Source organism: Populus alba, chromosome 4, assembly GCF_005239225.2.
Source record: "Populus alba chromosome 4, ASM523922v2, whole genome shotgun sequence".
Taxonomy (NCBI): domain Eukaryota; kingdom Viridiplantae; phylum Streptophyta; class Magnoliopsida; order Malpighiales; family Salicaceae; genus Populus; species Populus alba.
This window is the reverse complement of record NC_133287.1, coordinates 21,758,519-21,783,534: the sequence shown is the minus strand read 5'-3', so window position 1 is coordinate 21,783,534 and position 25,016 is coordinate 21,758,519. Positions and strand designations below refer to the sequence as shown.

At 29.1% G+C, this 25,016-nt stretch overlaps 1 protein-coding gene across 1 annotated transcript; it reads left to right on the top strand.

Annotated features, from left to right (window-relative positions):
- Positions 1-3,917: 3,917 nt before the first annotated feature.
- LOC118038818 (serine/threonine-protein kinase SRK2A) lies at positions 3,918-9,337 on the top strand. The gene is made up of 9 exons (XM_035045256.2): positions 3,918-4,334; positions 4,438-4,512; positions 4,604-4,705; positions 4,803-4,856; positions 4,951-5,043; positions 5,138-5,230; positions 6,962-7,066; positions 7,166-7,264; positions 8,625-9,337. Exons 1-9 carry the CDS (start codon positions 4,215-4,217, stop codon positions 8,967-8,969), a joined length of 1,086 nt encoding a protein of 361 aa, XP_034901147.1. The 5' UTR covers positions 3,918-4,214; the 3' UTR covers positions 8,970-9,337.
- Positions 9,338-25,016: the final 15,679 nt, after the last annotated feature.

Here is a 25,016-nt window from a genome sequence, read left to right as displayed (position 1 = left end):
ATGCCTTTTATGTGAAAAACACTTCAAAAATCACTTTTAAAAATAAAAGTTATCGCAATATGCAATACTAAATGGGCAAATACTATTGCACATTTGAATTACACATATTTTTATTTTTTAATGCATAATTATGCAAAATAAAATTTATTATTACAAGGTTTATGAAAAAATGATAAAGTTGTTCATATAGAAAAATAAAAATAAAAAATAAATACACACAAATTTAATAGTTAAATTTTTTTGCCTTGTCCTAACCCTAACAACCTTTTTCTTGACTTTTCAAAGGATCTGTTTGAGAATGTGGTAAATATTACTTTTCAAAGTGCTTTTTGCTTAGCAATGCGTCAAAATAATATTAAAAAAATTAATTTTGATATCATTATATTAAAACAATTTACAAACACTAAAAAAATAATTTGAAGCTAAAAAAATAAAAAAATTTCTAAAACATGATTAGATCGCAAAAACAAGATGAAAATCTCTCTCCCCCCTCCCTTCTATCTCCTCTCTTTAGTGGTGGTATGTCGTATACTAGATTTTTTCCATTGTTGGTAGTCTTTTCTAGGTTTTTTTTTTTTTTATATGTCTCATGGAGGATTATATCTAATCAATGAAAGGTATAATACCAAATTTATATTTTTATGATCAAAATTTTTGTTCAAATAAATGATGGATCTAGTATTCTCATGATCAAATTATGGATACATTCATTTTGTAAAGTGTCTTTGATTCTTTTATATACTTTTTTTTTTTAATGTTAATGTATTTTGATTTTATTCTTGATTGATAATATTTTATCCTACAATGTATCTTTTGACAAAAGACATTCTTCATTCCACCTATCATTTTAGTATGTATTAGTTTATCGACTGACTTAGATAAAATAAAATTGAATGTGAAAACAAAATATTTAGATCATCGAAAACATTGTAATATCAACATGAAACTCAATATAACAATTTAAACTTGAAAAATCTCAATCTGACTATTTGGTTAGCCTTGGTTTCAAATTAAATCGTGTGGGAGTTGCCTAATATGACCTTGTTCACTGAGTAGGTCCAAAAAAAAAAATCTACTCAATAATAAAAGATAAAATTAAATAAAAACTTCATATTAAATTATGAAATTGAAAAGAAAAATTAAAAGATCACAACAAAAAGAAAACCCAAAAGGAATTAAATACCCCATATTAAATGCTAGAATTGAAAAAAAATAAAAATAAATTTACCATTAATTGAATACTAAATAATAAAATTAAATAGAAACTTCATATTAAATAAGAGAATTTAAAAAAGCATAAAAATAAAGGGTAAAAAACCCAAAGAAAAAAAATATCCATATTAAAAAAAGACATAAATAACATGAGAACGAGAATGATTTGTTTTAGAATATAAGTGAGGGGCTCATTTCATTTCTAGAAAATTAAGTTTATGAGTTTTTTTTTCTAAGTATAAAAATTATTATTATACAATATACTAAAATATATGTGGTTTTCACTATAACAATTTACAATAAAAAGCTCACTTTGACCTTATTTACATAAATGATTTTTTTTTTTTTTTTTTTTCAATGAATGTTTTTTTTTTTAATTTAATCCTTTAATATTGGATTTCTTTTTTATTTAGTTATTGTACTCTCATAACACAGATCGCGAGTTTGACGAGTTAAACTAGTTAACTCGAGTTTTTTTTTAAAAATAATTTTCTTCAATTTCATCATTTAATAGTGGGTTAATTGGGAATTAGACTTCATGGTTTGTTTTGTTTACTTTCTATTAGGTTATTCTGACCTCATGACCCAAGAATAGTTCTTAACAGATTAACATGAGTTGATTTGGGTTATTTTTTTAATTGAGATTTTCTTTCAATTTTATCATTCAATATTGGGTAGGTTGAGAATTGAGCTTCATATTTTTTTTTTTTGATTTGTTTTCTAGGGGGATATCTTGATCTCATGATCATGTGCGCAAATTTTGACATTTTAACCCTGGTTAGATTAGGTTGCTTTTAAGAAATATTTCAGTTTTATGACGCGGGTCACGAGTTCTTCAACATTAAATTTGCTTTTTATCGAGTTGTCATCGTCTCATGATCCAGGTCACTAATTTAGCGGGTTAACCTAGTTGACTTAATTTTTTTTTAATTGACTTTTTTTTTCATAATTTTATAATTTAGTATTGTATTTTATTATGAATGAGGTTTCATAATTTTTTTTATTTGCTTGTTATTAGTTTATCTCGGCCTCATGACCTAAGAAAGGTGCTTAACGGATTAACCCGAGTTGACTTGATTTATTTTTTGTGTTATTTTTTAATTAAAATATTTACAAATTTTATCATTCAATATTAGGTCCTACAATTTCTATCGAGGATTGAACTTCATAATTTATGTTGATTTGCTCTTTGTGAGGTTATCTCAGTCTCATTACTAGAGTTACGAATTTGGCAGGTTAAACCAAGTCATGCTTTTATTTTCTTTTTACGATGTTATCTCTGTCTTATGACTCGAGTTATGGGTTTAGTGGATTGACTTGGGTTATTCTTTATATTTTTTTTTTGAAATCTCATTCTTCAATGTTAGGCTAATTAAGAATTGTACTTTGTAATTTGTTTTGATTTGCTTTCTATGAAGTTATATCGGTTTTATAACTCGGATCACGAGTTTCACAAGTTAACTCAATTTGCTTTTTTAGATCATTTTTAAACTGATTTTTTTTTAAAAAAAAATTATCATTCAACATTTAGTTGTTTAAGAATTAGGCTTCAAAATTTGTTTTGATTTATTCTCTATAGAGTTATCATAGTCTCATAACTTGAGTCATGACTTTAACATATTAACTCGGGTTGACTCAAGTCAATCCAATATGTTGTTATCTTAATATATATATATATAAAATGTCATTTAAATTTTTTTTTTTGAATCTAACTATGTTTTTATAGGTTGTATGGGTTGATTTTAAATATGCAAAATCAACCAAGTCACATCAGATCAATTTCCACATGATTTTTTTTATTAGAAAAAAAATTAAAATATTAACAATATTTGAATATGTTTTAAACATTCAAAAAAATATTAACTCGATCTTCATCCTATAGCATAAGTCAATAATTTATTGAAATGTAAAATCTCTTTATTTCTTCCTATTTTAATATAATTAATTACCTTCGCCATCCCCCAAACTTTGCACCTTATATTTTAAAAAAAAAATATAATTTTCATCTAAAGATTAATAGAGTTAACTTTTCTCTTTAATGTTTTTAAAAATCTAAAAATATCATTATTTTAGACATTACAATAGAGTTAACATTACTTATTTTTACGTGTGGCTTGAAGAAGCATCCAATTAATATTTTTGTAATGTTCTACAATGATTTTGACATGTTAATATAAAAAAAAATAATTTTTTTTTAATATATTTTAAAATAAAAAAATATTTATAAAAAACACATATTAAAATACCAAACGCAAATTTAAAAGAAGCCAACAAGAATTGTACTCTGATTTTATTATATCAATTACATTCCCCTTTTTCCGTAAGAAAAACTCATGTTTTTTCGTAACTCAGACAACCAAGTCTCGATTTTCTTATACGAATGAAAGCAACACATTTTCTTCATCAATATACAATGTGAAAAGTGTAATGTTTTTAAAATAAAGAAATCAAAGTGTAATATCATCTAAAATAGAGGATGAAGAGGGTAATTAACTCTTTTTTTTTTTTTTTTTTTTAATGTGTGAGAAGTGTCATTTGTCAGTCAAATAAAAAAAAACAAGAAAGCAAAGCTCACAGTAAACAAGAGTGAGGCCTCACACATGGAAACATTTCTCACCAAAAAAACAAACAGTGATTGAGACAGAAAAAGATATTCCATTTCTGTGACACATTCCCCCTCTTAAACAAAAATAAATAAAGAAAAGAAAAGAAAAGAAAAGAAAAAAGCTACAGCATATCTCTATAATTCTATATCCTTTTCTTTCCTTTTTAATTTATTTTCAGTTTCTTTCAAATTTCATCATCAGATTCTTTGCTTCCCTTCCCTTCCCCACCACCGCCGCCGCCACCACCGCCACCACCGACGTTACAGCTTTCTCGCTTTCTTCCTCGAAAGTATATAGTTTTGGTTTTTGGAAATGAATTGAAGGAGAAGGAAGAGGTATAATTAATTGAGGTAAATATTTGTTTTTTCTGTTCTTATATTTATAAAGAGAAGGAAAATGGAGAGGTACGAGCTGGTGAAAGACATAGGATCTGGTAATTTTGGAGTGGCAAGGCTGATGAGGCACAAGCAAACCAAAGAACTTGTCGCCATGAAATACATCGAGCGTGGCCTCAAGGTACCTTTCTTTTCAAAGAAGAAGAAGAGGTATGGTAGAAGTGTAGTGTGTTGTATTGGTGGAGTAATTTAGATCTGTTTTTTTTTTTTTTTTTTGTGATTAGATTGATGAAAATGTAGCAAGGGAGATTATCAATCACAGATCGCTTCGCCATCCTAACATAATTCGGTTCAAGGAGGTTAATTTCTTTTAATTTCTATTTCTATTTTATTTTATTATTTTGGTGCATGTTGTTCGAGAAGTGTTTTTTTTTTTGTTTTTTTTGGCAGGTGGTTGTGACGCCTACTCATCTTGCTATCATCATGGAGTATGCTGCCGGAGGAGAGCTGTTCGAGCGAATTTGCAATGCTGGAAGGTTCAGTGAAGATGAGGTTTTATTTTTAATTAGTTTTTTCTTTGTTTTTCTTATTTGATTAATTTTTAAATACAAAATATGCTGAATAAGTTCGATTTTTTATTTATTTTCAGGCGAGGTATTTTTTCCAACAGCTTATTTCAGGAGTTAGTTACTGTCACTCTATGGTAAAGCAAGTTGATTTATTTATACTTTTTGATTGCTGATTGATTTTTTGTCCTTTTTTTTATATATATATATTTTTTTTTTAATGATTCTCAGCAAATATGCCATAGAGATTTGAAGCTGGAAAATACCTTGTTGGATGGAAGCCCGGCACCGCGGTTGAAAATCTGTGATTTTGGTTATTCTAAGGTTGTTTGATAAAGCAAATTGGTGCTAATATTTGTAGTTTTTATCTTGGTTTATTTGTGTAGTTTTTAGATTGTTATCAATTTTATTTGTGCAGTCGTCTTTGCTGCATTCAAGACCCAAATCTACAGTTGGCACTCCTGCTTATATTGCTCCAGAGGTTCTCTCTCGGAGAGAATACGATGGCAAGGTAAATCTCAGATTAATTTCAGTCTATATGTTTTCCTCTTAAGTCCTGATAACAATCTGAGATCATTAGTTAAACAGCTTCAATATTTCCCAAGACTCTTACTTTGATTGAAGTGCCAAAGGCCATGTTAGATTTAAATTGGAGGTGATGTTATCCTGAAATTCCTTATCTGCATCTGGTGGTAGTTTGCATCCTAGCATGACTCATCAACAATTAGCTGTTTCTTAAAATAAATGTTTGACCCTGTTATACTCAGATCATTATAGTTGCATTTCCTTTTTCGTTACTTAAATTATTTTCTTTGCGACTTCAACGGGTCTAATTTGCACACCATTGATTTAGGTTTTTCATGTTTTGCTTGGAGGACTGCCATTTTGTGTTAAACCCACAGAATTAAAAGAATAAAAATTAACATACATCTGAGTTGTGTGGAATTGAAATTGAATTAACATACATGTTTTTTAGGAAGTTAACTTTTGTATGAAGGATTGCCTTTTAGGGTTCAAGCATTTAAGAATTTCATGGTCATCTGAATTAGATGGATTTAGCTTTCGAAACTTATCCTTTATCATCAGAATATTTGTGTGTTGGTATCACCAGTTAGAAGTTACGAGTTCAATAAGTAGCTGTTATACAGAGAACTCTATAATTGTTTTAGTTTATATCTTCAGGTTGTAAGTTTGAATCTCACCACGTTTAGATCTGAGCTTTAGGGACTTGAGCTGTCAGTTCTGAACAAAACTTGTTCCAGCCTTTTGCTGCTCTTTCTGTTTCTAGCCTCAGTAGTTTCAGATGGCTTATTTGTTTGTTAGTTCATCAAAAGAGCCTAAATCTGACAGCTGCAAGCGGACTGTGAACCAAGTGAAATTGAGATAAAGGCTAAAACCAGCAGATCTAATCTTTAGATGGTTTTGTGTGATTTCTTTTATATATGTGTGTGTGTGTGTGTGTGGTCTGAAGCTCAATCCTCACAGGTAGAGGTGAAGAAAAATCTTGAAAACCTGACCCAAACTCAAGGAAATTTCAAATGTTTGAGTATTTTAGGCAAACCCATCTCAAGGAAATTTCAACTGTCATTAAGATGGCTTGATTTTTTATAATTACCAACAATGTACTTTCAGTGATAAAGTCATAAAAATCCCCGAACAGATTGTGAAATCCCAATCATAAAATGTAAAAAGAAAAATATCTTTATCTGTTCTAGGTCTCTTGTCTAGCCCTTTCGATTTAGAACACTGGATTTTGCTTGGCAATATTTTTTGAACCATCCTGCAAAATTATAGTTCCCTATGGTTCAAGAGTAGCATACACCTCTTTTTTCTCAAATTTAGTTCAGGTTTCTGGTTGAAGTTGTACTTCGGTCACATGTTTCCTGTTCTCTGTTTTCCTGTTTCAGTTTCATTTTAGTTTTAGTTGTCAACCATTGTGAATGGCTGGCTTCAGTATAAACCATGAAGACCAAGAAAAAAAGTAAAATACCCATATCAGTTTTGCCATGTCAATTAGAACTTTGTCGTCTTCTTTTTTTGATTGGTTTGTGGCTTCAATTATACATTACACATTTGCATGTGATACTTTAGGAAATAAAAGCAGGTAAACTTCTTCTGTGGACTGTAAAGAACAAAGACATCCAAATTTAAGATCTGAATTTTTTTGAATATCTTCTTGGGAAAGGACATGAATATATCTCACTTTGCTTGTTTGTTATAATTTCCATTTCTGTTTGTTCAGCTGGCAGATGTGTGGTCTTGTGGGGTGACTCTGTATGTTATGCTGGTGGGAGCATATCCATTCGAGGACCAGGAGGACCCAAAGAATTTCAGGAAAACAATCAATGTATTACATTCTCTCTTGTGTGTGTCTCTCTTCTATTCAAGTTCTTTTTTTTCTTTTTTTCTTTTTACTGTTAATGAATTTCTTGCTGTTTACCTGCAGAGAATAATGGCAGTTCAATACAAGATCCCCGACTATGTCCACATATCTCAGGATTGCAGACATCTCCTCTCTCGCATATTCGTTGCAAATCCAATTCGGGTATGGATGAATAAAACTTGTCTAAACTTGACAATCAACTTATATTGTGAAGATACATCATGCTACATTGTGTTGGTAGATGTGCTTTCATTGAATTTTAATCAATCCGGAAATTAGAGTTCTTTGGATTTCCTTTTCATGTATTGCTGTTCTGATAGAATATCTTGATATAAGCCTACTTTCTGTTACATTAGCTACAAGTCTGTTCAAACCTATATAACTAGGTATAAAATCATAACAATTATTAGAGAATTACCTGCTCACTTACCATCTAATTCTGTTGCATAATTGTTGTTGTTGGTGTTGTTATTTCTTCTTCTCATCACCCCTGTTGTTGTTGTTATTATTATTATTATTTAAATTTTTCATGCATTGTCTGAAACACTACCCTCTGGTGTTTTTTCTTCTTGCATCACATCATTGAATTTACTGATATCCTGTTTGGAACAAAGTTGCCAGCATGTACATGATTGCAACTGCTTGTTGTGAGACATGGATCTGGTTGTATATTGTACCATGGGGAGCTTTTCATCTGTTTCCTTTTGGTTAGAATTTTGTATCAGAAACCAGGAAGACTGAACAAGGGATTCTTCTTTCTTTGCTTGTCGATGTTTTTATTTTTCGTTGTGTCATATGGTTTGCCAAGGGCAATTGCATATTATTAGAGTTATAAGTCCAACCTTAAGCTAGCAAGTTGGAGTGCAACTTTTATGATTGGATCTTGTGAATAAATTTAATACATGCCAATTGCTCAAATAAGGGATTTGGAGAACATGCTGAGAACCCTCATAGCATGTGGATTGAATTGTTTGAGGTCATAGTTTATTATTATGCTGGTGGGTGCTGGTTAACCTGGGTGTAAAGTGACCCTGTACTGTGTCAAGAAACTTGAAATTGTATTCCACAAACACTCAGAATGAGAGAAATTAATGCCCACCAAAACGAGTAAATAGGAAAGGAAGGAGAAACAATGGCAGTTCTGTTGAGATAATAAAAGAAAGGAAATCGAGTATACATGGTTCTGTGAATGGGGAAAATAAGCTCGTTCATGAATGACGCAGGGTCTATTGAACCCCTGCATTCTTGCCAGGGCAAGCTGGTGGATGTCCATTGAGCACTATGAGAAAGGATGCTGTCGCCCAAAATGAAAGCTAATGGTGTAGAAAATATTCAGAAAACAATGATAGGATTTGCTTATGCAAATTATTCTGAGCGATATTACATTCATTTATTTATTGTTCTCCATGGACATTGAATTTTCAGTTAGGCAGGGAAAGTTCCTGAAAACTATAGTTCTGATTTTTAATGGATTAAATATTCGAATTCTGATGGCTTCTATGAACCATACATGTTCTTACAGAGGATCACAATTAAAGAAATCAAGAGCCATCCATGGTTCTTGAAGAACTTGCCAAGGGAACTGACAGAGGCAGCTCAAGCCATGTACTACAGGAAAGAAAACCCAACCTTTTCCCTTCAAAGTGTTGGAGAAATCATGAAGATTGTGGAAGAGGCCAGGATTCCTCCCCCAGTATCCCGATCTATTGGAGGCTTTGGCTGGGTAGGAGAAGAAGATGATGACGTGAAGGAAGATGATGCACAGGGTGTTGAAGAAAAGGGCGGAGAAGAAGAAGAAGAAGAAGAAGATGAGTATGAGAAGAGAGTTAAGGAGGCACAAGCAAGCGGGGAAGTTCATGTCAGTTAAGATTCATTCCCTCTTCGTTCTACATTATGCTTTCGTGCTTTGCGTAGAACTGTGTGCTAATGGGCTGGTCCTGAATAAATGTTTGTAAATTGTAGCATCATATTGGGTAGAATGGGTGTAAAACTATTGAACTGTATGAGAATTAGAGCTGTCATAAACATTGAATTAAACTGTGTTAAGCAGGGAGGACTTCTAGCTGCTATGATCCTTGAATTAGGAGGGTTTGAATGCTTGAAAGGGTTATTATGTTTGGGTTGCCTGTCTAGATTGGATTTGATCATGCAAGGATGTCTTATTCCTTAGAAGTGGCATGTTCTTTATTATAAGCAGGGTATTGCAATAACATGTAGTATCCATTGATTCGTGTAGCTTTGATTCTGTCCCATGTTCTTTCAAGAGCATTGCTCTGATATCATTCTCTGATTTAATTTTGCACGTGTTATGTAGTTATTCTTTTTTGCTATTTGCTCATATTTTTATTTTATGTGTAATTGTAGGAGTAGATCACCCTTGTTTTTGGTCAAAATATACTCTATGTTTGCAAAATTTAGTCAGGATTCAATTGCATCACACTATAAGATATCAATTGATATTTTAAAAAATGTTTTAAGAATTTCAAAATTAATGTTTTTTTTTTTTCAAAAAGAATTTTAAAAATGTTCAAGGGATGAAAAATGTTTCTTGAAAAATAAAAAATTTCAGAAGCTTTATTTTTTCTTGATAATGCTTAATCATTAACGTAATTGAAAATGTTTAATACATTAAAAAATTAATTTCTTTTAAAAAACATGCAAGCTAGGGTTCACTATTTGTTTTTTTTTTTTTTTTTGAAAATGGTCAATAATATAAAAATCAATTTTATCTCGAGGTTTTTTATTTATTAAAATTTTTATTTTTTTGAAATAATAATAATAAAATATCTCTTAATTATTTCTTAGTTTTATTTTTTTTAGAAATTTTGAAAATCACTATTTATTTTCTTAAAAACTTTAAAAATCACAATGGCTGAGCCCTGAAACTTTTTTTAAAAAAATTTATTTATCAAAACATCTTCAAGAGTTGAAGTTTGTTGGATGGATATTTTTTTATTTCTTTGAATCTTCAAAAAAACTAATGGCACAGCATTTTCAGATTTTCTAAAAAAATAAATAAAAATTGAGTCACTTTGATTGGTTTTCTGATCATTGTTTTTTGAAATTTCCACGTAATACTTTCTTAGGGTCAAATTTTAATAAGCAGGAACCTTGTAAATAACAATATTTATGATGACCTTTTTTTTTAAAATGTAGTAGTGATTGTTTTTGTTTTGTTTTTTTTAAATATTAAATATTAAAGCAATATTTTTTATTTTTTAAAAATTATTTTTGATGTTAATATTAAAATAATAAAAAAAACATTACATTTTTTTTTTTTGAATTTTTATGAAACACTATTCGGCGCCACCTTAGAGATAGATACCAAACTTGTTGCTTCGGGATCCCATATCGGTTTAAGGTTGTCATTAAACCGAACAGGCAATTCATCTAGCAGGCATGCCAAACTGCATGCATGTACCCCAGTGGCATCACTTGCATCATCAATGCCGTCATTTATCAATAACGGGACTCCATGGGAACGAGTCTGCAAGACAAGCTCTTTCTGTTTCCAATAACTCCCGTGTTTAAGCATCCTTGAAGGGAAATCTTCGAGATTAACAAAATTACATTGCTATGCAATTGCAAATTATGTGTCCATGCAGAGATCAAGCTGTAAGCAATACTCCACCCATATTAATGGCGACCTTTATTCATTTGCAAAGCGGTTTTACAGCCCCTATTGATCAACTGCAAAAGTGTGATTTCACGTAGAGCAAAAAAATGCTTTAGACACTTGAACTAGAGATACATTATGAAATGCTCACGTTCATGGAAGTTCAAGAAATGAAAACAGAGAGAGCTCTTAGGGAAGACGAGAAACTCCAGGTGAGTAACGGTAACATCATAACTCTCTCTCAAGGGTGAATGGTGAGAGAATAGCGTCGTTCTTAACATCCAATCACAACACATGCATCTGAGCGTACGTCACAAACAGGCTTATTTGAATTAATTTATGTTTCCATAGGCAAATCTTGCATTTATTGACTAAGCTTGCTGAGTTTAAATGAAAAAATAAATACATAAATTGATGTTTAACTCGTTATGAACTCAATCTTGACAGCACAATCCAGTCATGATACTCCCGAGTCACCAAGAACTCGAAGTTGTCTAGGACCAAAGCCACAAGTGCATTGGCACTAGTTTTTGTAAGCAGTGTATCCTCAGAGATTGCAGAGTTCACAAGTTGAAAAGGTAAAAAGGGGTCATGGAGGATCTGAGAGTGTTTCTTCTATATTTATGATTCTTGCTGTGTCAGTGGCACTTTCCTGTTTAAATCTCCTCATGGTTGCCCCACCCCTAACTGGTCTATTTTGGGCAAGCACTACGCAATGCAACCTTGTCATCTGGCTTGAGCTTAGACTGCAGTCCTGGACTCAAGGTTTGTGCATTCTATGTGTACTAATCGTTTTATTCTGTTCTCAGCTTGATCGGCTTGACTCCCAGATCACTACAACCAGGACTTTGCCCAGAAGCTGCTAATCGTTTACAAGAAATGACGCACAAATACGAAGACAGGAGGCAAGAAAGGTAGAGTTTTGACCGAACAGGTTGCACACAAAATTCCTAGGTTTATTTCTGAAATACAAAATCTAATAAGCATTTCTCTCTCTTAAAGGTTTATAAGCCTTTAAATAGATCTCAAACCGATTTTAACCAGGAAGAAAAATTATAATCCCTAAAAAAAAAAAACCTAACATAAAATATAATAATAATAATAAATTCAGAAAAATCATTGAAAAATAACAACAATAACTCAAATATCATCAACAGTAGAGGTGATTATTTTCCGTTCGAATTGGTTTTTATTAAAAAAAATTAATCAAACCCAATTTCTTTTATAAAAAAACCGAAACCGAACTGAAATCGGTTCAAATCGGTTTGGCTCGGTTTTTCCAGTTTGGATCTGTTTTGGCTAGGTTTTGGCTTAGTTTTTTTGGTTTGATTCAGTTTTTTTCTATTTGGATTTGGTTCGGTTCAATTTTTTTGGTTGTAGGCTTATAAAATTGAAATCGAACTAAACTGGAAATTTTTTAAAAATTTTAATCGGTTTTTTTTACGGCTTGATTTTTTCGATTAATTTTTTTCTGATTTTTTCAATTTAATTAGTTTTTTAATTTTTTTACTCATTCCTAATGCATAAGGCATGATATCAGGGTTTTCTAGAAGAGGGCATAGAGCAAGCGTGGTAATCTGTTTGCGAAAATAGACCTCGTGAATTAATTGAAAATACCTGACTCAGTCAAATGATTGAAAGTTATAACCTGAGTCTGATCCAACACGCTTTGCTATTGATTTTAATTAATTTAATTTCCATTATTTTATCTCGAAACTAAAAAAATAGAAAAGAAAAATTTATAAGAAATATATTATATTTTAACAAAAACATAGTTTATATTGTTGAACAAGAAGTGATAGGAAACACTTAGTTTATGTCGTGCTGCAGAATGCTCAACATTCTCTAGCCTTTTATATTGTTGACAGATAAATGTAGTCTTAAGAAATATAGAATGGGTGTTCTGTAAATTTTTAATATATTATATATGAATTTAATAATTTCATTTTACTTGATTTGATGGGTGTTCTGATGTAAAGTAAAAATTTTCAAGCAATTAAAGCAAAATGAAAAAACCAACTAAATTATAGGAGATTCAATATAATTTTCATTTATTTCCTTAAAGATGCATGCGAGTATTAAGCTTAAGATAATAACTAAATGAGCCGGCATTTCAAATTTCAATTGTGTAAATTATAAAATTATAGATTTGCACAAAAAGGCACATATATATATATATATATATATATATATATATATAAACAGTAAAGGGACATAATTGTCTTTAAAATAAAAAACTCCGATGCTGGTCTTAAGATATCTCATAATCCAAACCCAATTTAAGTTTAGTCATTTTAGATTTTTTATTAAAAATATATATTTTTTAAAATTTATCAGTTCTTAAACTTTTAATTTTGCTATATTTTTTTAGAGTTATTCTAATTTTATATATAATCTAATGGATTAGTCAAATTAACATAAGTTGATTTTTTTTTAATATATATTTTTTAATTTTATTATTTGATATTATAATTATAATTTTCTTGCCGGCCAAGCTACAAAAGTATTTGGCAAAAAGTTGTAAACGCTACTTTCTTCTTCTTATTATTATAATCATAGTAAAACTCGAGTAATGAGTGCACATTGATCGATTCATATCTTATCCGTTCAACAAAGTCCTTTTCTCCATTGGCCAAAAAAACTACAAAAATAAAAATAAAAATTATCCTTGTCTGTCCAAAAGAAATAACGTGGCCTCGGAGCCACACCAACGATATCGTTCAGTTATAGCAGCTCAAGCTTATGATCCTATCGGGCCTTTTAAAGCTTATTTTCAGTAATGTCAAAGCCATCAACTAGACGATTCATGCTGCAGACATCGAACGGAACTCGTTGCTATACAATATAGATTGCTTAATCAAACAAAAAACATGAAGAAATCTCCAGATTTTGCAAGATGGAGCTCTCTCTCTCGATATTGTAGTGCTAAGTTGTGAAAGCCTAAAAAAATAGTAATGATAAATAGAATAATATAATCAATTATGTTTTTTATTATGCACTTTTTATTAATTAAAGGTATTATAATTAATAGTGGTTATATAATAATAATAATAATTTAAAGAATAAAAAGAACATAAAACTTTATAGTAGCTTGCCCTTTATTTTGTGATGAAAACATATATCAACATGGTGTTAAAGATAAAGAAAGGGATTTGATCTAGGGAAAAATCTTTGTTTTTTTTTTATTATTATTTAAATCAATTTAAGGTATGTTCTCTATCCTTACATTTTAATTGAGTTTTTCCATGCATATTAGATTTATTGAGAAAGGTTTAAGAATTTGAGTTTTTTATAAAATTTGAATTTTAATCACTTTTAAGAAGTGAATGTTATGCATATGGAGTTTTAGATTCTTAAATGTTATTGGAAGTGATTTTATAAATTTGTGGTAGATTAGTTTGAAGTAATAATAAAATTAAGAAATTAACAAAAAAAAGAAGATAATGAGTTGATAACTTTAAGTTACCAGAAACTAGTCTTTCACTGAGTGTTATAGTCGGAATGATATTTAATTATTATATATCATTAATATTTTTATGCTTTGATAAGTCATTTAACCAAATTAAAGTCGTGGATTAATAATTATAATTGTTGAAAGTTTGTTGCTTGAATTTATAATTTTTTTGTTTATAAGAACAATATTTTTTTTTATTATTGAAGTCCACTTTCGTTTAATTTGAAGAGTGCAATTTACTTGAATGACTTGCGTCCCAACAATTCTACTTCTTTCTTGTATGTAAAAAATATCAATATCTATTTTTTCTCTTATATTCTCTCTTCAACTCCTTCTCTTCTCTTCCATGCCCATGTATATATTTTTCTACTCTTTTTTTCTTCTAAGTTTTTTAAATTAATATACTATATGAATTTTTTTCTACTTCTTTTTCTTCTTAGTTTATTTTTAATTAATATACTTTAAGAATTTTTTTAATCTCTTCTTAGCTTCACTTGCAACCATATTAAGGTAATATTTTTTTATGCTTTTTTCACTATATTTTTTTTATTTTATTTTATTTTAATTGTTTTTTTTCTTAATAATTGTATGAATATTGTTGTAGGAATTTTTTTTATATGATTTTCTTCTTTTTTCCATGTGTTTTGAGTATTATAGAGTGTTGATTTATATTACTTTAATTATTTTATAGTTCTATAAAATGATTTCTTTTAAAAAATATTTTTAAATAATTATCGACGGAATTACATAGAATATTTTTCTAAGAAAAATACCGACGAAATTTAAAGATGCATGCGAGTATTGAACCTAAAATACCCAATAACTAACTGAGCTGATATTTCAAATTTCAATTGTGTAATAAAATTATCCTGTGTTTGGGTAATGATTGACCAACAACAATTATCTACATAACACTTTGAATATGGTTTTTACAAAAATAAAAAAATAAAAAAAAAATAAAAGCTATCGGTAAAATATTGTGGTCTAAATACATTGTATTCTTCATTGAACAATAAAATTATGTTTTTATAATTCTAAAAAAACTAACAAATCTTGCAATTGGGGTGAAATGTTTTTTTTTCCATGAGATACATCAAGCAATACAAGATTGATTGAGGATAAATTGATTTACACATATTTTTTTACACAATTAAATGATTTTATTGCCTTGAAAGCAACAAAAAAAAACGTATAGTTTTCATTAGGGGCTTCTTAATCTTTTCAATACTTTTGCATAATAAAATTATGTTTATCCTCTTAGGAGCAAAAAAAAAAAAAAACATTAAACATGCATAAAAAATCATTTTTATACTTTCATTTTTTTAAAACAGTAAAGTGACACAATTGCCTTTAAAATAATAATAATTAAAAAACTCTAATGCTGGTTTCAAGGGCATTTTATTCTTTTAATTATAATTTTTTGTTATTTTTAAATTCATCTAGTGGCTGTTAGTGGGTTGCACGCACACAACAAAGATGTGGTTGGGTTTTAAATAATTTTTTGTTCTCTTTCTGTTTTTTTACTTAACTTAGAAATTCATGTCAGTCCTTTGAAAATCGATTATATCTTTTAATTTGAGTTTTTATTAATATTTATGTTTATTTTTTTAATTGTTATTTGTTTTATTTTTAATGCTTTTTTTATTTTTATTTTTCATTTCTATCACTAGACATTTTCTTTCATTTAATTTTTTTTTATTAAACTTAGCTCCCATTCTTTTTATTTATCTTTTGTATTTTATTATTATTATTTTTTTTCAATTTCATTCATCATTATTTTTTTTTATTTTTTTTATCCGATTTTTTCATGTAGTGACTCCTCTTGTCAGCCGAGTATAGAGGCCGAAAAAAGTATTTGGCAAAAAGTTGTAAAGGTACAACTTTCTTTTTCTTATTATTATTATAATTATAGTAAAACTCGAGAAATGAGTGCACATTGATCAATTCATATCTTATCCCTTCAACAAAGTCCTTTTCTTCGTTGGCAAAAAAAACTAAAAAAAAAAGAAAAAAAAATTGTCCTTGTCTGTCCAAAAGAAATCACATGGCCTTGGAGCATCAAGGGTGTTGCCGCCCGCCACACCAACGGTATCGTTCAGTTCTTGGCCGATTTATCAAGCAGATCAAGCGGATGATCCTATCGGGCCATTTGAAGCTTCTTTTCAGTAATGTCAAAGCCATCAACTAGACGATTCATACGGCAGACATCAAACGTAATTCGGTGGTAGATTGCTTAATCGAACAAAAAAACATGCAGAAATCTCTAGATATTGCAAGATGGGGCGCTCTCTCTCTCTAGATATCGTAGTGCTAATTAAGCTGTGAAAGCCTAAAAAAAAAATAGTTATAATATAATCAATTATGTTTTTTATTATGCACTTTTTATTAATTAAGGGTGTTATAATTAATAGTGGTTATATTAGTAATTACATAATAATAATACTATAGAGAATAAAAAGAAAATAAAACTCTATAGGAGCTTACGCTTTATTAATTTTGTTGGACGATCAGAACATATATCAACAGAGTGAGGGAGATGAAGACCAAGAGAGCGATTTAATCTAGGAAAAATCTTTTCTTTTTCTTTTTATCAATTTAAGGTGTATGTTCTCTACCCTTACATTTTAATTAAGTTTTTCCATGCATATGAGGTTTATTGAGAAAGGTTTAAGAATTTGAGTTTTAATCACTTTTAAGGAGTGAATATTATACATATGAAGTTTTCGATTGATAAGTGTCATTGGAAGTAATTTTATAAATTTTTTGTAGATTATTTTGAAGTAATAATGAAATTAAGAAATTGACCAAAAAAATATTGAGTTGGTAACTTTAGGCCACCATAATCTGGTCTTTCACTGAATATTATGGTCGGAATGATATTTAGTTATCATATGCCATGATTTTTATGATTTGATAGATATTTTATAAGTAAAACTAGGTGCTATAATAAAATGGTTCTAATATTAAGTGATTTTTTAATGAAATTTTATGGTATGAGAATTACTTTAATATACTTGATTGGTTGGTCCTTAATCAATTATTTATGGAAATGTGCAATTTTAATTATGTTTAATGTGATCATATTTTTAGGTACATCAAACCCTTAAATTTTAAACCGGAAAGTAGATGTATGGATTGATAATTTTGTTAAGAATGTGATGGAATTAGAAAAACTGTTATTTTGTTGTAATACACTATTATGTTTAAGAATTTTAATGTTTAACTTAATTATTTATGTGTAATGTAATTTATGATGTTGCTATTATTAAGTTGAATTACAATTGGCTATATACATATATTGAGCACAATTACCTTTGAGAGAAATCGATGTATGAGTTTTAAAAGTTCAAATGATGGGATGAAAATTATGATTAATGCTTACAAGTTGAGAATTATTGAGTTGATAATTTGGTATCATAAAAATATAAATGAGTTTCTGCTGAAATTTCATTAATATATATATATATATATATATATATTATATATATATATTGTAACCACAAATATATATCATTTAATTTGAGTTAATATAACTGGGTTTGTTATATTAGGTATGGTACTTGATCTTTAAATATTCATCAATCAATTGTTTAATTGATAATAAATTAATTTATTTAATCCTATTTTATTTATAATTGTGATTTATATGTGGATAAACTGATTAGGAAACATAATGGGTAACACATATAAGAACCATTAATTAAAAATTAAAATAAGATGATTAATCAAGTATAACTTGATTGTAAATAAGTTTTAGAAATTAAAAGTTAGAATATAATTTATACAAGGAATTACAATTCTAAATCTAGAAATATAAAATAGAAACTTGATTGAATAAATTTATAAAATTTATTGAAATAATATATGTGATATTATTTAAATGAAAAATTAATATTTTGTTATTTATAAGGTTTTTAGGTTTCCCTGTACATAAAAAGTTATACCTTTTATTTTCTGTAAATAGAGTATAGTACATAAATACCTACAACACATAAGAAAATAGCTAGTACTCAAAGATATAACAATCATTTTCTCATAAAATGGTTTAAGAAATTTTTTACCAGTAATTCGTGTTGATTGCATTAGAAATCGAACACTGGGACAACTTGTAGTTTGCGCAACACAACCTTGAAACAATTGTTCAAAGCAAAAAAAAAAACATATAATCTTTACATAATCTTTGTAAAAACCATAAACAACCTTATATCTATGTAATATGATCTTTGAAACTCTAAGAAAAAAATTAAATTTACAGTTTCGCTGCATATATATATTTTGGGAAACCCAACACTTGATTTTATATATATATATATATATATATATATATATATATATATATGTGTGTGTGTGTGTACTTTTGAATATTTGAAAGCACTATTATTTTGGTATAATAAATGATTGTAAGCTATATTTATTTGTAAGTTTTGATTTGATCCAACTAAAGAAATGAAATGTTATTAACTAGTATATGACACTCACAAACTATTTTCTTATATATTTAATTTCAAATGGTTTGGAAGATGTTTAGAATCTCAAGAGATTGATGGAAATTTATAGTTGATTTCTAAACTTTAATATTTCAATAATTAGATCAATTTATGATCTTAAACTCATGGTACATTTGATTTTAAAGTTAAAACTATTTGATGTAAAATGATTTATATTTAATTTATTACTCATTTTTTGAATGCAGTATTATTTTAAATATATATATTTTTTAACTAGAATTAAAATTCCACACAAAACATCTAAAAGTTTTCGGGAAAAAAAAACAATTTTCATGTGGCATTTAATTTTTTAACGAAGTATTAATTTAAATATATTTTTTTAATGAGAACTGAAAAGTTGCAAAATAAAAAACTATTTTCATGATTTTTGAGTTTGACTATATGAACTAGTTAAAAACTAGGTAGAGCTAGGTGTGCAAGATGAAGAACTATCTTTATCAAGTGCGCCCGGTTTTCGCAAGTTAAAACGAGTTTACGATCGACTGTCAATGTTAGCTGCTCACGTCCTGGCTCATTTGGTCTTTCAAAAAAGCATAATCGCTTCTGTTCTCTTGTCCTACGTGAAGAGTAAACCATCTAGATTACTAAATGCCACACGAAATCGATGAACTCAACACGATTTTTGAAATCTTCGTTCGATGTCTTTCTACCATCAACTCAGCAATAGTCTTGAGCAGCTCATGCACTAGACTTTTTTTTTCCCTATAAATTCAGAACTGATCACTGCAATTATCAATCAAGCTGATTGCTTATACATAATCACACACTCTCTCTCTCTTTTCACAACCCAAAAGAAATCAAAATGGAGGTATTTAACAAAGAGTTAAAAGATACTGATATCCAAGTTCGATTCTCATTCCCATCTCGTTCCTTACAGTATCTAGATTTCGCAGGAGATTTTTTTGTTGACTTGAACGTCAAAGACAGCAGCGGTGAGCTTCGGGTCATTCGTTGCAGGAAGAGAAATGGAGATTACGACAAGCCATGGCTTTCAATAGGCTGGCTTCAATTTGTTGCCGACTATGGACTGAGAGTTGGTGACAGGGTTGTTCTTCTTCGTGAGGATGACCATCGCCTCGGGTCCCAGTTCAGGATTGAAGCAAAGAGAAAAATCATATTGTTTGGCAATAAGGAGGTTTGGGGTGATGTGCCTCCAGCTAACTAGTTATTATTATTTGCATGCATATATACATGCACAAGAGAGAGATCCAAGCGTGTTGTGCTTTTTTAAATTCGGGCTGTGTAAGTGCTTCTGTTTGATTGTTTATAGTGATAATTAATTAGCATCGGTCTAGCTAATTAAATGATTGTATTGCTGTTCTTGATTGCTTATATATATATGCGCTGTCCTCAAATCATGTTTTCAAAAATAGAAAAGAAAACACTCCTACACTCACTCCATTTTTAGATTTTTTTTATGCTTGAGACAGGACAGATTTATGTTCAGTTTGATTGACAAAATGAGTGTCTACGCTCGTAGTTCACACTCGAGTGACAAAACATGAGAGATAGTCTAAGCAGAGTTTTTAAACAATCTCTTTCTGTTTCCCAAAACTCCTGTGTTTAAGCATCCTTCTCCCTGTGAAGGAAAATTTTCGAGATTAACAAAATTATACTACTATGCAATTGCAAATTATGTGTCCATGCAGAGATCAAGCTGTAAGCAATACTCCACTCATATTCATGGCGACCTATATTCATACGCAAAGCAACCTCTTCAACATGTAGAAAGTGAAAGCATTACAGCCCCTATTGATCAACTGCAAAAGGGTGAATTTACGTAGACCAAAAAAATGCTTTAGACACCTGAACTAGAGCCATTATGAAATGCTCACGTTCATGGAAGTTCAAGAAATGTACAACGTGGCGACGTCTTTGCTATAAGGAAATGAAAACAGAGAGAGCTCTGAGGGAAGTCGAGAAACTCCAGATGTGTAACAGTAGATTGCGAGTCAAAACATCATAACTCTCTCTCAAGGGTGAATGGTAAGAGAATAGCGTCGTTCTTAACATCCAATGGAACACTGACACATGCATCTGATCTCACAAACAGGCTTATTCGACTTAATTTGTGTTTCCATAGGCAAATCTTGCATTTAATGACAAAGCTTGTTGAGTTCAAACGAATAAATAAATACATTAATTGATGTTTTAACTCGTTATGAACTCAATCCTGTCAGCACAAACCAGTCATGATACTCCCGAGTCACCAACAACTCGAAGTTGTCTAGGAACAAAAGCCATAATTGCATTGGTACTAAGTTTTTGTAAGCAGTGTATCCTCAGAGATTGCAAGTTCACAAGTTGAAAAGATTTTTTTAGAAGAGGTTGATATATTGAAAGGGTTAATAAGAAAGTAGCGAAAAACAAGTTACATAGAAGAAAAACAGAAAAGAAAAGAAAAGAGAATCACAAAAACGCAAACACAAGAAGAAAGAAAAAGATACCAACAGATACATAACCAAAAAAAAAAAACATCAAGATTTCTGTGTCACCTGACTTGAGCTTAGACTGCAGTCCTGACTCAAGGTTTGTGCATTCTATGTGTACTAATCTTTCACGCAGTTTTATTCTGTTCTCAGCTTCATCGGCTTGACTCCCAGATCACTAAAACCAGGACTTTGCCCAGAAGCTCCTAATCGTTTACAAGAAATGAAGCACAAATACGAAGACACGAGGCAAGAAAGATAGAGTTTTGACTGAGCAGCGCTGCACACAAAAAACCTAATTAATTAGTTTTATTACAATCTAGTTCTGCTTTTTAAGAGATTTACACGTTTTTAAATAGATCTGAAATTAATTTTAACAAGGAAGAAAAATTATAATCCTTTAAACAAAAAGAAAAACTAACGTAAAATATAAAAATAATAATAAATCCAGAAAAAATTCAATGAAAAAAAACATAAATAACTCTAGCATCCATAAGGATTGATTTGGGGGCTCCGGGGCTAGAGCAAGCGAGTTGATCTCTTTGCAAATACAAACTCCGAGAATCACTTAAAAATATTTGAGCTCGATCCAATAGTTAAATTAAAAATTATGATATTTTATAACTAGGTTTTGATCTAGCATGATTGAGCTTTCTCTTCGAGGTTGGTTTACCCCCACCGGTCCATACATACATATACTACGCTACCTGGATAATTCATTGGTGGCATATCCTTATTTGGCTAATCAAAGCCTTAACTTTCTTCTTACCTGGCTACGTACATTGTATATATGCTAATTACAATATCAAGTGGCCTGCTTGACAAGGGTGCTGAACTAGGTCCAGGGAAGATAGGGAAGCTTTGCTATTGATTTTAATTATTTTATTTTCCATTATTATATCTCAAAACTAAAATAAAATAGAAAAGAAAAGTTTCTAAGAAATATATCATATTTTAACCAAAAAAAATAATGATGAAGAGGTGTAGATTTTAATTTTCTGTGCAAATATTTTCAACTATCCAGGGGAGAATGCTCTTGGCCAGAGCCAATTGCACCTCAGTCCCTCCATGATCACCTCCTAGAGGTTGCCAATCTGTTGCCGGACATCCCACACATCCAAATTGAGAGTTTAGAGGCTGGTTTCTAACACCTCAACTCACTCATTGTGGGATGCCATTAATCGGAGCTCTCAATTAAAGCACCAATTTGGATTCATAAATATTTTTATTTTTTAAAAATTATTTTTGATATTAGTATATTAAAATAATGTTAAAAAATTAAAAAAATATATATTAATTTAAAATAAAAAACATTAAAAATTAATTTTTGAAAAAAATACAAAGATGAGTCTACATATTCTCTAGTCTTTTATACTGTTGACATATAAAAATAGTTTCAAAGAATACAGAATGAGTGCTCTGTTGATCCAGTAAATTTCTAATATATTATATATGAATGTAATAATATCATTTTACATGATTGATGGTGTTCTGTTGATTTAGTAAATTTTTAATATATTATATATATAAAGATAATAATATTATTTTACTTGATTTGATGGGTGTTCTGTTTATTCAGTAAATTTCTAATATATTATATATGAATGTAATATCATTGTACTTGATTTGATGGGTGTTGTGTCGATGTAAAGTATAAACAAACTAATTTATAGGAAACTAAATGTAATTTTCCCTTATTTTTGTTTTTAAATATGGGTGCGAGTATTGAGCCTAAGATATCCATTAACTAACTGAGCTGGTATTTTAAACTTCAATTGTGTAAATTATAAAGTTATTTTGGGTAAGGATTGGCTCACAACAATTGTCCATAAACTACTTTGAATATGGAAAGTAGTAAAATATTATGATCTAAATACGTTTGGTTTATTGTAACAATAGAATTATGTTTTTGCAATTCTAAAAAAACTAACAAATCTTCTTATTGGGGTGAAATAAATTTTCTTTTCCATTATATATATATATATATATATATATATATATATATATATATTAAGTATTATAAGATTGATCGAGGACAAATTAACTTACATATATTATTTTAGCACAATTAAATGATTTTGTTCCCTTGAAAGCAAACAAATAAATGTACAGTTTTTATTCGAGTTTTTTTTTTCAATATGTTTTACATAATAAAATTATATTGAACCTCTTAGGAGCCAAAAAGAAACTTGCATAAATATTTTTTTTATTTTTTTTTAAACATAAAATGACATAATTGCCTTTAAACTAAAAAAATCTATAATGATGGTTTTAAGTATTTTATTTTTTTTATTATAGTTTTTTTTTATTATTATTTTTAGATTCACTTATAGGAAATTTGTGAGCCACATGCACATAATATAGGTGCAGTTGGGCTTTGGTGATTTTTTTTTTCTCACTTAACCTAAAAATTCAAACCAATTTTTTTTAAAAATTAATTATGTGCTCCAGTTTGTATTTTATCAATTTTTATCTTTATTCTTTTAATTTATATTTGATTTGCTTTTAATGCTTTTTTTTTTTCATTTCCATCCCTAGGCATTTCTTTTATTAAATTTATTTTTTATTAAATTTAGTTTTTATTTTTTTATTTGTTTTTTATATTTTATTATTTTCTTGATTTATTTTTTTTTCAATTTTTTCATACAACATTTTATTATATTTAATTTGTTTATCCAATCTTGGTTCTCATTCTTTTGATTGCTATTTTTTTTAAATATATATCTTTTATTCTTCGATTTAGTCCTTAATTATTTTTTTTATTTAGTTTTTTATTAGATTTGGTCCGTATTATTTTGATTGTTTTTTTTTTTTGTTTTTAATACTTTTATGATTAAAAACTTTACTTCAAGATTTTTTGCAGGGCTACCTTTTATAAGGTGATCCTAATCTCATAACTCAAAGCTGATTTAAGTTTGATCTTTTTAGTTTCTTTATTAATTTTTTTAATTCATCATTGGACATTGTGTTATTGGACCTTAGGCTTTGTTATTTGTTTTATTTATTTTTTGTGAAGTTATTCTAATCTTACATCTCATGAAGCAGATTAATCAAGTTAACTCGAGTTAACTCTTTTTTTTTCTCGATGTTTATTTATATGAAATTAATTTTTTTTCAATTTTAGCATTTGAGCTTTATGATTTATTTTTTCTATGGGTTAACCTTAGTATGAATTAGTCAAGTTAACTCAGGTTTTTATAGCATTAATTTTATTTAACCTCAATCTTTTTGCTAGGTTTTCTTTTTTAAAAATATATCTTATGGATGGCGAGTTAGTTAAATTAAGTACTCATGTTAACTTGTTTTTTTTTTTAATTTGATTTTTTTAATTTTATGATTTGATATTAAATTATTAATTTTCTTTGAAAAAGCTATCTAAATCTTATATTTCAGATCATATGTTAATTAAATTAACTTAAATTGAGTTGGATTATTATCTTTTATACATTTTTTTTCCCATTAAAAAAAAATCTAGCCCGGTCTGCCTTGGACCACTGGCTACTGGCTACTAGGGGTGTTCACGGTCCGATTCGGTCCGGTTTTAACCTAAAAATACAACCAAATTGAAAAACAATATTCTTTATATTAACAACCCGGACCGAACCGAAAACCGGTTCAAACCAAACCGGTTTTGTTCGGTTCGGGTCGGTTTTTTAGCAAAAAAAACCTAGAAAAACCGGATTGTTTCATGGTAACAACGATAATCATTGTTCACTCGCTTCCCTTTGATAATGACTAATGTCTGCCAAAACCGACCCTTTTATGATTTGCTTCTAGATTTGTTCTTTGCAAGCGTAATCAAATAAGTTCAAAAAGATGGCAGCAGAGCCAAGAACCACAACCACCACTAGGGGTGAGCAAAAAAACCGAGAAACCGAAAAAACCGAAAAAACCGAGAAAAAAATAA